Source organism: Eschscholzia californica, unplaced genomic scaffold (genome assembly GCF_041429995.1).
Source record: "Eschscholzia californica isolate CP2 unplaced genomic scaffold, dmEscCali1.0.p SCAF_4, whole genome shotgun sequence".
NCBI lineage: Eukaryota > Viridiplantae > Streptophyta > Magnoliopsida > Ranunculales > Papaveraceae > Eschscholzia > Eschscholzia californica.
Genome location: NW_028238461.1, coordinates 36,553,792 through 36,567,544, shown reverse-complemented (window position 1 = coordinate 36,567,544; position 13,753 = coordinate 36,553,792). Strand labels below are relative to the sequence as shown.

General features: G+C 35.8%; 2 protein-coding genes across 2 annotated transcripts; one reads left to right on the top strand and one right to left on the bottom strand.

Moving 5' to 3' along the window:
• Positions 1–2,234: 2,234 nt before the first annotated feature.
• Positions 2,235–5,712, bottom strand: LOC147544401 (protein neprosin-like). The gene is made up of 7 exons (XM_086634372.1): positions 5,451–5,712; positions 4,815–4,901; positions 4,509–4,706; positions 4,158–4,328; positions 3,359–3,412; positions 3,088–3,228; positions 2,235–2,733 (listed from the first exon to the last, which is right to left on the bottom strand). The coding sequence occupies exons 1-7, from the start codon at positions 5,628–5,630 to the stop codon at positions 2,356–2,358; spliced, it is 1,209 nt and encodes a 402-aa protein (XP_086490498.1). The 5' UTR covers positions 5,631–5,712; the 3' UTR covers positions 2,235–2,355.
• A 2,645-nt stretch (positions 5,713–8,357) lies between these two features.
• LOC147544400 (uncharacterized) lies at positions 8,358–13,008 on the top strand. Its single transcript, XM_086638364.1, has 3 exons — positions 8,358–9,080; positions 11,788–12,468; positions 12,765–13,008. Exons 2-3 carry the CDS (start codon positions 11,943–11,945, stop codon positions 12,797–12,799), a joined length of 561 nt encoding a protein of 186 aa, XP_086494490.1. The 5' UTR covers positions 8,358–9,080; positions 11,788–11,942; the 3' UTR covers positions 12,800–13,008.
• Positions 13,009–13,753: the final 745 nt, after the last annotated feature.

The following is a 13,753-nucleotide window of genomic DNA, read 5'->3' as shown; positions in this document are numbered from 1 at the left end:
ATCCACTTAAATTGACAAGGTTCAGTTTTAACACACTTCTTCTTCTTGTTCTTAATTTGAATCTTCTTATTCTCATCAACATTGTAAGATTCTAAGGATTTGCCATTATCTTCTGACAACTTCTTAAATTGAAAAGGTTCATATTCAACACACTTGTTTTTCTCAACCATGTAGAATTCTAAGGGTTTGATATTAGAGTTTCCACCATTAGAAGGTAAAGCAACGAAAGATGGAGAATTAGAGTCTGAATCGAAACCTTCTTCAGAAGAGGATTGAGATTGTTGGGTTGGGGCGTTAACCTCATGTTTCTCTACAGAGAATTTTGACTTAGCGGCTTCTTCATCGTTGGTGATGTTGTCCCGGTTTGGTAATGTTGTCACTGTTTCGGTGGTGATATTGTTACGGTGGGATGGTTGTTGCTGTTTCGGTGATGGTGTTGTCACGATATCGATGGTGGTGCTGTCACGGTTGGGTGGTAGTTGATGTTTCGGTGGTGGTGATGTCCCGGTTGGTCCGTTTATAGTTGTTTGTTCCTCCGTTAATGGTCTTAGTGTTAGAATTCGTCGGAACCAAGAAAACTCGAATGTGTTAGCCCGACAATGATAGGTGGCGTCGACGTCAAAAATCCATGGTCTCCCAAAGATAAGATGACAAATATCCATGTCTACGACGTCACAACAAATTGAATCACGATAGTGAGTACCAATGGAGAACGAGAACGTACATTGGGTTCTTACCGATAATTCCTTTTGATTAGAAATCCAACCAACTTTGTAAGGATTTGGGTGTTCAGTTGTAGGTAGTTGAAGAGCATTAACAAGTCGTTGAGAAATCATGTTCTCTTCACTACCATTATCGATGATGAAATCACATACCTTCTTATTGATTGTAAGTCTTGATTTGAACACCTTATTCCTTTCTGGATGATTTGTTGGAAAAAAAAATTTCAGGATTTTGAAGGCTCATGATACCAGCTGATGTAGATTGTTGCGGAAGCGAAATAATTTTAGAATCCATTACTAGAATTAAGAAGAGAGAGAAGAAATAACTAAAGATAAACTAAAATAACTGTAACGGAAGAAGATGCAATCAAGGGATTTGTTTATAACTCAATTCAATGTCTTACAAGATAAACTGAACTTCTCTTATATAGAGATTATGCTTTCCTAATTAGACTCAAAGTGGAAAATAAGATAACTACTAATATTACTTTCCTTGATTGCTAATATTCCTAAACACAGAAACCCTAAATAATAAAATAGGAAACTTATAATAATATAACTTCTAGGCCGTTGGGCCTATAGTTGGGCTAGCCGTGAGGCCCATAGGTGGATGGCCGCCATCAGGTTGTGGTTCTTGCATTCCAATAGTTGTTCCTAACATAAAGATAAGCTTACTCTCAATCTCTAAATTTACGAATTGGGGTTAATAAATTTTGGATATCTGATCTTATAAGATTTTAAATGAAGGTCCAGTTGTTCTTGGTATGTATCCATCACTTTTGGATCCGTCACTCTTTTTTTTTTTTGTTGAAAAGGATCCGTCACTCATGAGGCATATATATCATAAGTCACTATGTCATCTTCTACATGGCATAACATATTTGGTCATCCATCTTATTCTATACTTCATATTCTTGCTAAAAACAAGTTTATTTCATTCGAATTCATAGCATAAAAACTCATCTGTCGATCAGTTTTGTCAAACTACTAAGAGTAAATGTCTTCCCTTTTATTATTTAGAGAGATACACTGAAACTCCCCTCTATCTTGTTCATTCGAACATTTTGGGCCCATCTTCAACTATATCCAAGTCAGGGGAGAAATACTGATTCTATTTCTTGATGACTTCAGTAGCTACTTAAGGATTTATTCCTTAAAATTAGGATCAGACAACTTATCTTGCTTCAAGAAGTTCAAGGCATCTTCTGAGAATTTGTTCAACACTACAATCAAGTATTTCCAACTATCCAAAGGAGAATTCAAATAATTTCTATTCAGAAGTGCTAGTATCACAAAAGATTTTGACAAAAGAAGTTACTCAGCCGATTTAGCGGTTGTGATATTCTTCTCTCAACGGTCTAGATTTAGTCAAACTTTCAGGCCACAACCGCCAAATCAGTTGGGTAACTTTTTTTGTCAAAATCTTTTGTAATTTTAGCATTTCCCATTTCTATTTATGTTCGAATAAAATAGATAAAATGTAAACTTTGAACAACCCATAGAAACAAAATAAACAACTAAAGAAACATTAAATTCATATAACAGAACATTAAATTCATAGATAACAAACCGGGACTCTATTTTTCTATCATTGCCTTCAAGTATTTTTCTTGTTTATAAATGACAAGGATACTTAAGCACATTTACCACCAGGTCCTCCAAATTGAATAGCATGTCTATATTCATCATCTTTATATCCATAGTATTTTACTCGATAAACCCAATCACCGCATCCATCTATATTTTTCATTTTATCTTTTTGCGGATCCACAAGATTATTAGATCCATCTATGTATTGCATTTTCGCAATGTAAGTTGCATGAGTAAAATCACCATCTGGAAATCTACCGCTTCCCATTCTTGGAGTTACTTGATCTCCATGGTTCGCCACGTGACCTCCCCAATATAAATATTGAGCTCCAGCTCCAAATAATGGAAATAATGTATTCGGCCAATATCCTACGCTTATGTGGTTGTCGTATATTAGCCACCAATTCCCCGTTTGTCGATCCTGATCATTTATGCGATTGCAGGTTGTATAAATTATCAGTAGCTTACAAAAAGAATAGAAAATAACAATCTTGTTGATGTTTAGGTAAAACTAAAATATCGGATATTACTTGATATAAGCACAAAAAATATTTCTAATAGAACAATACCCTTTTTAGATAAAGAGGGTATAAATGATATATTAGAGGGCAATACTACAAAAAATGGTATATGAATTTTCGGGCTTCTCTCACCCCATAAGCAAGCTCAAAAGGTTAGTCTTCTCTCACACTTAATAACACACTCCTTTACCCTTCCACAATCAATGTGGGATTTTCCTAACAATATCTTCCCCCAAATAAAACTTTAGAGTTACCTGCAAGATTTTGTCATGTATGGGATATTGAACCCCTTCATAAGTTGAGACTTTATCAATAGGATAATCAGGAGTGAAGACTTTGTCTACTTGAACAAAACCAGGGCACATGGTATTGTAGCACCCTATACCATTACCAGCCTGTATTTTTACAATTTTAATTGTTAGTTCTGTTGATAACCAATTCTAACTCAAGTATTAATGTTAACAAAATACAACCTAAAACTATTACCGAAAACAATAATAATAAAAATTTGATTCATGAGCTTACAGTCCAATAAGTAAATGATCGAGTTATGTTGTTCCCGTACAAACTTGGGTTTACCTGTAAAAATAGTCAACATTAATCAAAATATGTTAAAAAGCCATATCAAGATATTGAATGAACTCTAAATTCTGGACAATTAACTAAATGGCACAAAAGAGGGCCAATTTTGGACCTCAATTGTTTGATATAGACGACTGATATTGAAACCCCAAATTTTACCTAAGCGATGCAAAAGACTCGGTAGAGTATGAATGAGAGAAATATTGCTGATTTTGAGAAGGCGTCAATTAGGTTTTTGCGATATCTCGTTCTTCAATTTTGTAAATTACTCTGTTTTACATTTTGGTCGTGGAATCTATTGCTAAAGGTTGAACTTATTCTAAGTTATCAAATGTAGTTAATATGTTTACATTGCATTATGAGTGAGGGTTTCTTGTCATAGCTTTCCAGGTTTGTTTCCATGGCCTTGAGGGTCTTTTGATGTTGTCATACGCCATATCGTGGTTTATGACTATGAACTTATTCCATCCTCTTAGTTTATCAATGTCGTATGATTTAATAATCTAATTTAAGTCATTTATAAATACGAGTCGCTATATGATCTATTAAAACCATTTGACATTGCCTTCTTTTAAATAGAGGTCGGACGTTAAATAAAATCTCCCCTGCGTGATAGGCCCTCCCAGCCTCGAATACTCTCCCTTAGTTCGTGGTCAACCTTTGAAAGTAGCTTGCAACTATTATGTGTCATATGTTTTTTATATATAAGATAGAATGAGCACATGATTAGTTATATACTTACAGTCCATCCGACATCGATAGCATTCATCATCTCATTGAATGGACCAGCTCCAACAAGAAATTCTGCTGAGCTATATTGGTCCTGCTGGACACTGTCTGGATTGAAAGTGTTTATATCTGCAGTAGCCCCATAATATGCATCTCCAGTAACCTGATATAGAACACCTACTTGCTGCATAGGTAAATAAAAGTTACTAAAACCTCAACAATAGAAACTCAAAAAACAACTATATTCGTTAGAGTTAAAGACTTAAAGCGGAAAAAGTAGTTCTTATAAAGACCGAAAAAACAACTATATTCGTTACATTTATTTTAAAATATGTATCAAAGTCTAATTTGCAAACATACTTACATATTGAACAGAACCACTAGTATCTCTAGTTAGAAATGACATTGGCTCTAAAGATTTGGCTCTTATTAGATCTTCTTTCTTCGTTCTTCGAATAGGAACTGTTCCACCTGGACACACATTTCGTGTAGATCTAGCCCTTGGTTGTTTAACTTTACTTTCTTTACCTCCAACAGCGTCGGGAATAAAATTAGGTTTCATCTAATAAGAAAAATTAATTAAACAACAATTCATCTGATTATCAAATATATTAATTATATTAAGTTGAAGATATAATCAATAAAACTAATGTTAAAAATATGAAAGAACCTGAATTTTGTGATTCTTTAGTAGAGGATGATCGAATGCAGGTTGTTTGTAGATGTCAACACAGTCATAAGTGTCACCCCATTCAGCCTTTTAACACAATACATAACAAAACCAAAGAAAAAAAATAGTTAGTGTTCCTGTAAATTAGTCTTTAGTTATTAATGAAAGTGAGTAAGATGAAAACTATTTCTTAACTTCAATGGGGAGTTAGACAATGCCCCTAATACCGAATTTCTTTGAATTGTATGGATATCTTTATACGATTTTAATTCTGAAGTACATGAAGAGGTTGAATAAAATGGATTAAAAAGGTGGAGAAAAATGTGGCGGGTCGAGGTGTATTTTCCTAATCTTAATAAAGGCCGGGTATTTTAGTCACAAAAATCACAACCTATCTTATCAGGAAAAAAAAGTTGGTTCAAGGGGAAACTAGAAATTATTAATTATTAAAGAAGATAAACTCAATTCCAAAATGAAAATGAAAATGAAGCAAGTAAGCAACCCATAAAAACTTAAGTAATTTTGACTCATTTCAATAGATTGATTTTTTAATTGATTACAATACTGTTGCCCTAATTCTTTTAAATTGATAATCTTTGTCAATGCTTTTATGTTGGAGAAAAAGATTAAATATACCTGAATAGTTTTAATTGGAGGCTTATTTAAAATCCCCAATTGTCTTTCGAGCTCTAAATCTTCTTCATCAGATAAAACCCTCACTCCTTCAACAACATAATGTGCAAAAACTAAATACACAACTCCAATCAACCCCAATACAAACAAGTTGGTACCCTTCAATCCCAGACTTCCAGCCATTGGTTCCTAGTAGAGACCACTCTCTTCAAACTTATAAAATAAGGCTACTATTTTGCCATACTTATAAGAAAAACTTTGAGATATTGTTATCATCTAGGTTGACTTTTTTTTTAACCATGTTAGGAATTCTAATGATTTGACAGATTCTAATATATCTTTAATTTCTTTTACTAATTTTTGTTTGCTTTTGGTTTCTTTACATTTAAATATTTAAATATTTAAACATTTTGACATTACATCAATAAATATATACTTTTTTCTTTTTAGTATGAAAAATAAATATATCCTTGTTTTTTTTTTCTTTTGAATATGAACTTTACATGACGTTAATGCATCATCAAGATGTGATAAGCACGAAACTCGTCGAAATTAAACTACGAATGAAAGAGGCCTAAAACCCAACAACATATTAAAGAGGAAAATGAACATGGGACCTCCAAAATTGGATTTTATGTCAGCACAATCAACCACTTTGGCAGCCAAGTGTTGACAAATATATACTTGTTAAATGTGAAAGTAACGAGAATTTATCTGAAGAATAGAAAGAATTCAAAGAATTGTCTAGCTTGTGCCTCAAGAGCATTGCATTATAATGTCTTAATGTCTTTTCATTTAAATATTTAAGAATCATTTGAACGATACAATCGGCATTAGAGGTTAAACATTTATCTTTTAAAAGTGAAAGCAGTTTAGTGATGATGAAGATCTTTTCTTAAAAGCAAAAGACTTCATGACTAATTAACATGCGCTCTACATGAAGATCCTATATAGCAAATGAAGATCTTCTAAATTCTTTATCTCCCATACAGGTCTAAAAAATTATTTTTATTACTTATTGGGCATGATCAATCTGGTAAAAAAAAAAATATTAATCATTTTTATGATTTTAAGAATTTATATTTCTATCGGTTAAAATATTAAAAATGTTGACAAGTAAAGATTATCACGAAAACACTCTAGAAATATAGTATCTTCTTGAGCTCTCTAACATTAACTACAACATCTTTATTGTAGAGATATAAGTGGAATTATACACTGGAGAAAGTTTTGTAAAGTGTGAATGAATATGATAGCTAGAGAATTAGAAAGTGTGAAAAAAGTCTTAAGGAAACTAAAAATATGAATGATAAAACAGCCGAAGTGCCGTTAGAAGACGGGTGCCTCCATATTCTACACTACAAAAGAAAGGGTTATTAGGAACACATGTTTTTTTACATTGGTCCCAAATAAGCCTACCATATGGACTTTGTAGGAGTGTTCGTCCCTAATATGGTAACATTCGGGAAAATAGTGGATTAATTAGATACACATGGGACTTACGAGTTTGTGGCGTAAAAATTTTGCACCAAAATTCTTTGTAAAAATTACATTTGTGTCCCACAAATTACGCTATGTCGAAACCCTCACCTGACTTTTAGTGACAGTTGTATCAGTACTTACCAGGTGTCCCTATGACTAATTAGAACAAATATTAACCAACAAACTAATGGCGACCGACAAAACCGCCATCGTTCGTCTGTAAAACTATTTGTGACGCCAATGTAACAACACACATAAAACCATCCCTAATACTTATTACAGATGGTTTTAGGCCGTCCCAAATAAACCATTTTTTAGTAGTGTCAGATTGTAACCACCCAACCGAAGACTATGTTAATTAAGAATCTGTTAAATCCTACCAAATTTCTCAACTAACATTGTCTCTGTATAAATATATCGAAACTCTTGTAATAATTCATCAAATTTAATAAATTGAATTTCATTTTCATTTCTCTGAGTTCACTAATTTCATAGGAGGGGTAGAGAAAATGCCTCGAGCCAATGTCTGAGTTACCAGGCGCTATTAGAGCGAGGTAGAAAACCTAAAACTCCTTTTCGCTTTCGATCAATCTAAAACTCATCCTCATCTTCACGAAATGAAATCGGGAAATAAAATGACGTAAATAAATCAAACCTTCTAAATCATCTTCTTATCGTTCTGAATTGATAAAGAATGGATTCATCAATATTATCATCTTCTCCGAGTTTCAATTCTAATACGAACATTTCAATCTCTCACATATCTAGTACGTATCAGGAAAACTAGATGGGCCAAATTACATTCTTTAGAAAGATCAAATAGAAACTATATTCCAGACCATTGATCTTTTAGGATATGTAGATGGATCTATTCACTCACCAAAATAAGTTCATCACTGAAGAAGGAACAAAAATTCCAAATCCTGCTTATGTTATTAGGAGAAAGCAGACAGTTTTGTTAAATCTTGCATGAAATATACATTTACTCGATCAATCTCTTTAGATGTACTAGGACTTATTATACCTAGAGAAATCTTGAAACTCCTTAAATGTATGTATAAGAGTATGAAGTTAAAATCTCTTCGTTTTAAGAGCAACTTCAAAATACTAAGAAAGGTGATTTAACTGCGAGTGATTGTTTGAGAAAGATCAAAGCATTATCAGATGCTCTTATTGCTGTTAGTGACAACATTCCTGAAATGGAATTATGTCGAATAGCTTTGAAAGGTCTAGGAAAGGGATAAATACCATTTGCAGTTTCAACTCTTTAAAGAGAATAAAAAATTACCTTTCCAAAGTTGAGAACCAGAAATTCATCATAACAAAATAGAACTAGAGACAGAATAGAAACTATCAATCACAACAACAAAGGAATTTCTCAAATCATGAAGAGTATAACTCAAATAAGTAGCATAGAACAAATCATAACTATCACGGATCAAGCATGGATCATGACCTGACCCGCGTCTCATACCCACGGATGATCCACAACCGAGCAACACATCATCGATAGACTTGGTCAAATGATAGTTTAGATTCTCCTAGATATGATTTCATGTAATCATTGTTGTTATTTATCTTATTAGCAAACCTATATATACTCATGTACCTAATACTTATTTGAATACACAGAGAATACTTATTCTCATTCATCTCTACCTCTCTCAATCTCGACTTCTCTCTTTCACTATTTCTCTCTGTTAACTCAACTTCATATGGTATTAGAGCATATTTGAATTTTTTTTAATGGCTTCTTCAACTGACCTCTCGGGTTATAACCCTGCTATTGGTTCTCAATCATCTCCATTGTTTGACGTCCACCATTCCGACTCTCCAACCACGATCCTCATCACACCTCTCTTATCAGGTGACAACTATCCCGCATGGTCTCGTGCAATGAAAATGGCTCTTAGAGCCAAAGATAAGTTTGCTTTCGTTGATGGTTCCATTCCTCGACCAACCGACCCGTTTGAGTTACACTCTTGGGATCGTTGTAACGATCTTGTAACGAGTTGGTTACTTAACTCGGTTGATCCGGATATTCGTCAATCCATATTATATGACTAAAGTGTTGCTGCTATTTGGAAAAACCTTCATGAGCGTTTTTATCAAACTAACGCTCCCAAGATTTTTCAATTGAAGCGAGCTGATGTGACACGAAAATGTCACATTTGGAGAGCCTAACTTAGACTAATTAGTCATTTTCGAGTGTTATCAATAATATTTTATGTGTTTTTCTTGTTTAGGTACCATATTTGGAGCTAAACATGGAATTCAGAATAAAGGGGGCGAATTATCACTATCATTTCATGTGCCCAAAATGAGAGAAAAAGACTTCAAGCAGATCATATGAGAAGAGGAGTCAAAGACGAGCCCAGTGGTGAAAACGGAAGTCAATTCCGAGTTCGGACGGGGAAGTTGTGAAAGAAAGAAGTCGAGGTTCGGTCTTAAAACAAGGATTCTATGAAGGCACCCTCCTTTGGTTATAATTCTAGAAGGCACCCTCTTGATTTCCAAGTGAAGATTAAAGCCCAAGTCTAAAACCCAAGAGCCTAGATATGAAGGAATAAAACCCAAGCCCAAAGAAGATGAAAGAAGGAAGAGATTTTGGAGGCACCCTCTTTATGGACTCAAGTTTGAGTCAAAGTCAAGTCTTGACTAAGCTTTTAGGGTTTGAGTAAAAAGGGAGGGTCAAGACACTATTCATCTTCTTCTTCATTCTAACAATACCAAGGAAGGGAGGGAGAAAGGGGTTCTAGGGTTTTTTGTGCTTAGATTTGGAAGCTTGATAGAGAGAGAGAAAAAGAGAGAAGGAAGAAGGGGGCCGGCCAAGCTAGGCCGGCCAGCACTAAGGCCGGCCTAGTTTTGGCCGGCACGAGCTCGAGACGTGGGACAACAACAGCCCGAGCTCCATGGGAGCAGCTCGGGCTGTTGCTTCATCTACCAACACCGGACGGCAGCAAGGGGACGCGTCCACACGATCGGGATGGCAACCAGACAGCAGCTTCCTAGCTCGGGCTGGTGCAAGCTCCGGCCGGGACAGCACTCGGGGAGCTGCTGCAACAGCAGCTCGGGCAGAGTTCCGAGCTCGGGCTGCATACATCTTGCTCGGGACACCTAGGGACAGCCACATCTTGGCTCGGCCGGATCTTGTTTGGCCGGATTTAGACATATTCTTGCCGGATTTTCAAGAGTTTTCCGGTCATTATTTTGGTCTAAAACCTTAGGGCTTTTGTTCCCCCCATCCTTGGCTAGCTTCCTATGTGTTTGATTTTGATTTTGGGTAAGAAATCTTTAGAGAGAGAAAGCTTGATGAAGCTTTAATGGAGTTTGGGTGAAAAATGGAGAAGATGATGGTGGTCGCTATGGGGAAATCTGATTTTTGCTCGGGGACACCCAAAGTGCACTATTAAAGGGAAATCCAGAAAATCGCTACGGGGAGATCGACTACACTTAGAGACTCATTTTTCTCGACGAACCTAGCCTCGAACCACATCGAAAAAGGGGGATTTCTCATCATCTTCTTTTCATTTATTACTTATTCACCATGTTTAGCTAAATCAAGTGTGTCGAATATGTGAGATGAAATGTGATGAATTCGTGATTATGTTTAATATGATTTGATGTTTTGATTATGAGTTGATGTTCATTTGATTCGATTATCGTTTTGATCATAATTTCATGTGTCTTGTCATGCATTTCACATAGTTAGGCGACTAGAAGACGATTTCGACGACTCGGGATTAACCGATTTAGGACGTTTATTTGACTAAGTATAATTTCCGGATATACGTAGTACTTATAGACATCACCTTAAGAGTCGAACATCGCTTGTATTTGACACATTAAATCGGACAATACATAGTTGTAGATTTCTCATTATGGATTCCCGGATTTCGATACATGAACTCTCGTATTCGGATACTGATCTTGAAGCATGATTTGAATGTGATGATTGGCTTATTATTTGTTTACATGTGAGTTTAATTGTCTTCGTCTAGTTTTATAAACTAGAAGCCTCGATCTTAATCGTCTAATTGACATGAAGTTCGATAATGTGTACTTAGTTGATAATCGATACTTAGTGACGTTTGATCGATTACACTTAATTGGACATATTATGCTTATTAGTGTCATACTTGTTCATTCTCAATCCATTAGATAGTGTGTGTAAGTTTGATAGTCGATGCCTATTGATTGTCATTTCATGTTGATTTTATAACCTTATTGTCATTCATGTATTATAATTAGATATTTCATGCTTTTATTGAATTATTAGATGAGATATGCCTTTTAGATCTTGAATGATAGTGTAGGAAATTAGTTTTATATGATAGTCAATCATACATTCTTGATTTTGAATTGTGTTATTAAAGAATATCTTCCGAAATCTAAATAGTTCATTATGTTAGATTTCGAGTTATATATGACACCTAGGATTGTCAATGTGGGTGAAGTTAATTACATTTTCATGCGAATAAATACATAGTATTTGTCATTGTCAATCTTGTGGATCGAAGTATCCGTCTCACTTAACTTTTGCCCGAATCAACTCTTGCCGTCTCCCGACTCTTGTTCCTCCGACTCTTCTCTCGAATCTCTCTCGCCCGTTTCACTTAGATAGTTTAGTTAGTTTTTTTTGTTTTCTTATTTCTTGCAAATCAAATCAATTTTATGAGTGGGGTGTGTGTGTGTTAGTCTAAGTTAGCTATTGACATTTTGAGTATTGGGTTAAACCCGCATTCAATATCTGAAGTTACCTACCTATCTCTTGGGATGATACTCGATCTTATTTTCAATACTATAACTTGACCCCGTATACTTGCGGGAATAGACCTATTTTTAGGCCTATCACGAGCCATATCCTTGTTGAAACAAGAGGGCTTGGATGTTTCCGCCTACTTTACTCGTCTCAAATCTATTCAGGATGAGCTCCAATCCCTCACTTCAATTGAACCATGTATTTGCGGCCATGGTAAGTCCGTTTTAGATCGTTATAACCAAGATCGTGCAATGGAGTTCCTTCAAGGCCTCCACGATCGGTACTCGGCTATTCGTAGCCAGATTTTACTAATGGACCCGCTTCCGTCTATTCTTCGGATTCATAGCTTGGTAAAGCAAGAAGAGGTTCAGCAGAACCTCATGGCTGACTCACCAATAGGTCCCGAAGCTGCTGTTCTAGCCATTTCTCGTTCGGGTTCCAACCATTCTTCTCGGTCTGACAAATATGACCGAACAGAGAATCCACGACCCAAGCGGCCTAGGCCTTTTTGTGACTATTGTCGTTCCCATGGTCATCTCCAATCAACATGTTTCAAGCTCCATGGTTACCCGGCTCGTCGTCCAAGTGCCCCATTGACTGCCTCGGTTCAACCATCATCTTCTGTGGCGCCCTTAGCAACGTCAATGACTCCTGAACAGTACACAAACATTTGCAATTACCTGGCCCAGCAACGCCCAGCAGCTTCTTCGGTTTCTGGAGGCACCTCTGTTCAATCTCCCAACCCTTCCTCGGCAGAACCAACAGTCAACCTAACAGGTACGTTTTCTGCAGGCACCCCCTGGATCATTGATTCAGGCGCCTCTAAAAATATTTGTTCTTCACTTTCGTTGTTCACTAATTATTTTCCAGCACCTCCCAATTACTTTGTACGATTACCGGACGACTCAAGAGTTCGAGTTTTACATATTGGATCGATTATTTTTTCTGACTCTCTTTATTTACAAGAAGTTCTCCATATCCCGTCTTTCAAATTTCATTTATTATCCGTCTCTCAAACTTCTAAATCCCTTAATTGTGATATCTCATTCAATTCTTCTTCGTGTGTCTTTCAGGACCGAGCGACGGGAAAGAAGATTGGACATGGTGACCTTAACGAAGACTTATATTTCCTTCGCACGGATCCTAGAATTTTTCTTTCCATTTGTTCTAGATGTAATTTAATTTCCGATTTATGGCATTTTCGATTAGGTCATCCAAGTATTTCCCGTTTGAAGTTTTTAGCTAGTCAATTTCCATGTATTTCTTTTGATTCTATTAATAAAACATCGTGCGAAGTTTGTCCGTTATCTAAACAAACGCGTTTAAAATTTCCTATTAGTACGTCGTCTACTTCTCGACCTTTCGAATTACTTCACGCGGATATATGGGGTCCCTTCTCTACCCTATCTACTTCCGGTTGTAGATATTTCTTAACCCTAGTCGATGACTACTCTCGATGTACATGGGTCTTTTTACTTAGTTGCAAATCAGACACTAAAACTTTCTTATCAAATTTTTATAATTATGTTAAAACACAATTTCGTACTAACTTATCTACATTACAATCCGGAAAAGGTGATATCCTTTTTCCACAATTACAAACTTTTCGTTCGGACAATGGTTCCGAATTTATGAACCATGATGTTCAAACTTGGTTAAAAGACAACGGTATTATTCACCAACGATCTTGTCCATACACCCCACAACAAAATGGGGTAGCAGAGAGAAAACACCGCCATATTTTGGAGGTTGCTCGTTCTCTTCGACTTCAAGCGAATCTCCCATTTTCGTTTTGGGGTGAGTGCGTTCTCACCGCCGTTTATATTATCAATAAATTACCAACTCCATTGTTGGATGGAAAATCTCCCCATGAGAAGCTTCTTGGTTCGCCTCCTTCCTTTTCTCATTTCCGAGTTTTTGGTTGTTTGTGTTTTGCTCGCAATCCACATCCAAAAACTAAACTTGATCCTAGAGCCATTCCGGGTATATTTATAGGATATCCTCACGGCCAGAAAGGATATAAAATTTTTTGTCTTCACACAAAGAAAATTGTTGTCTCACG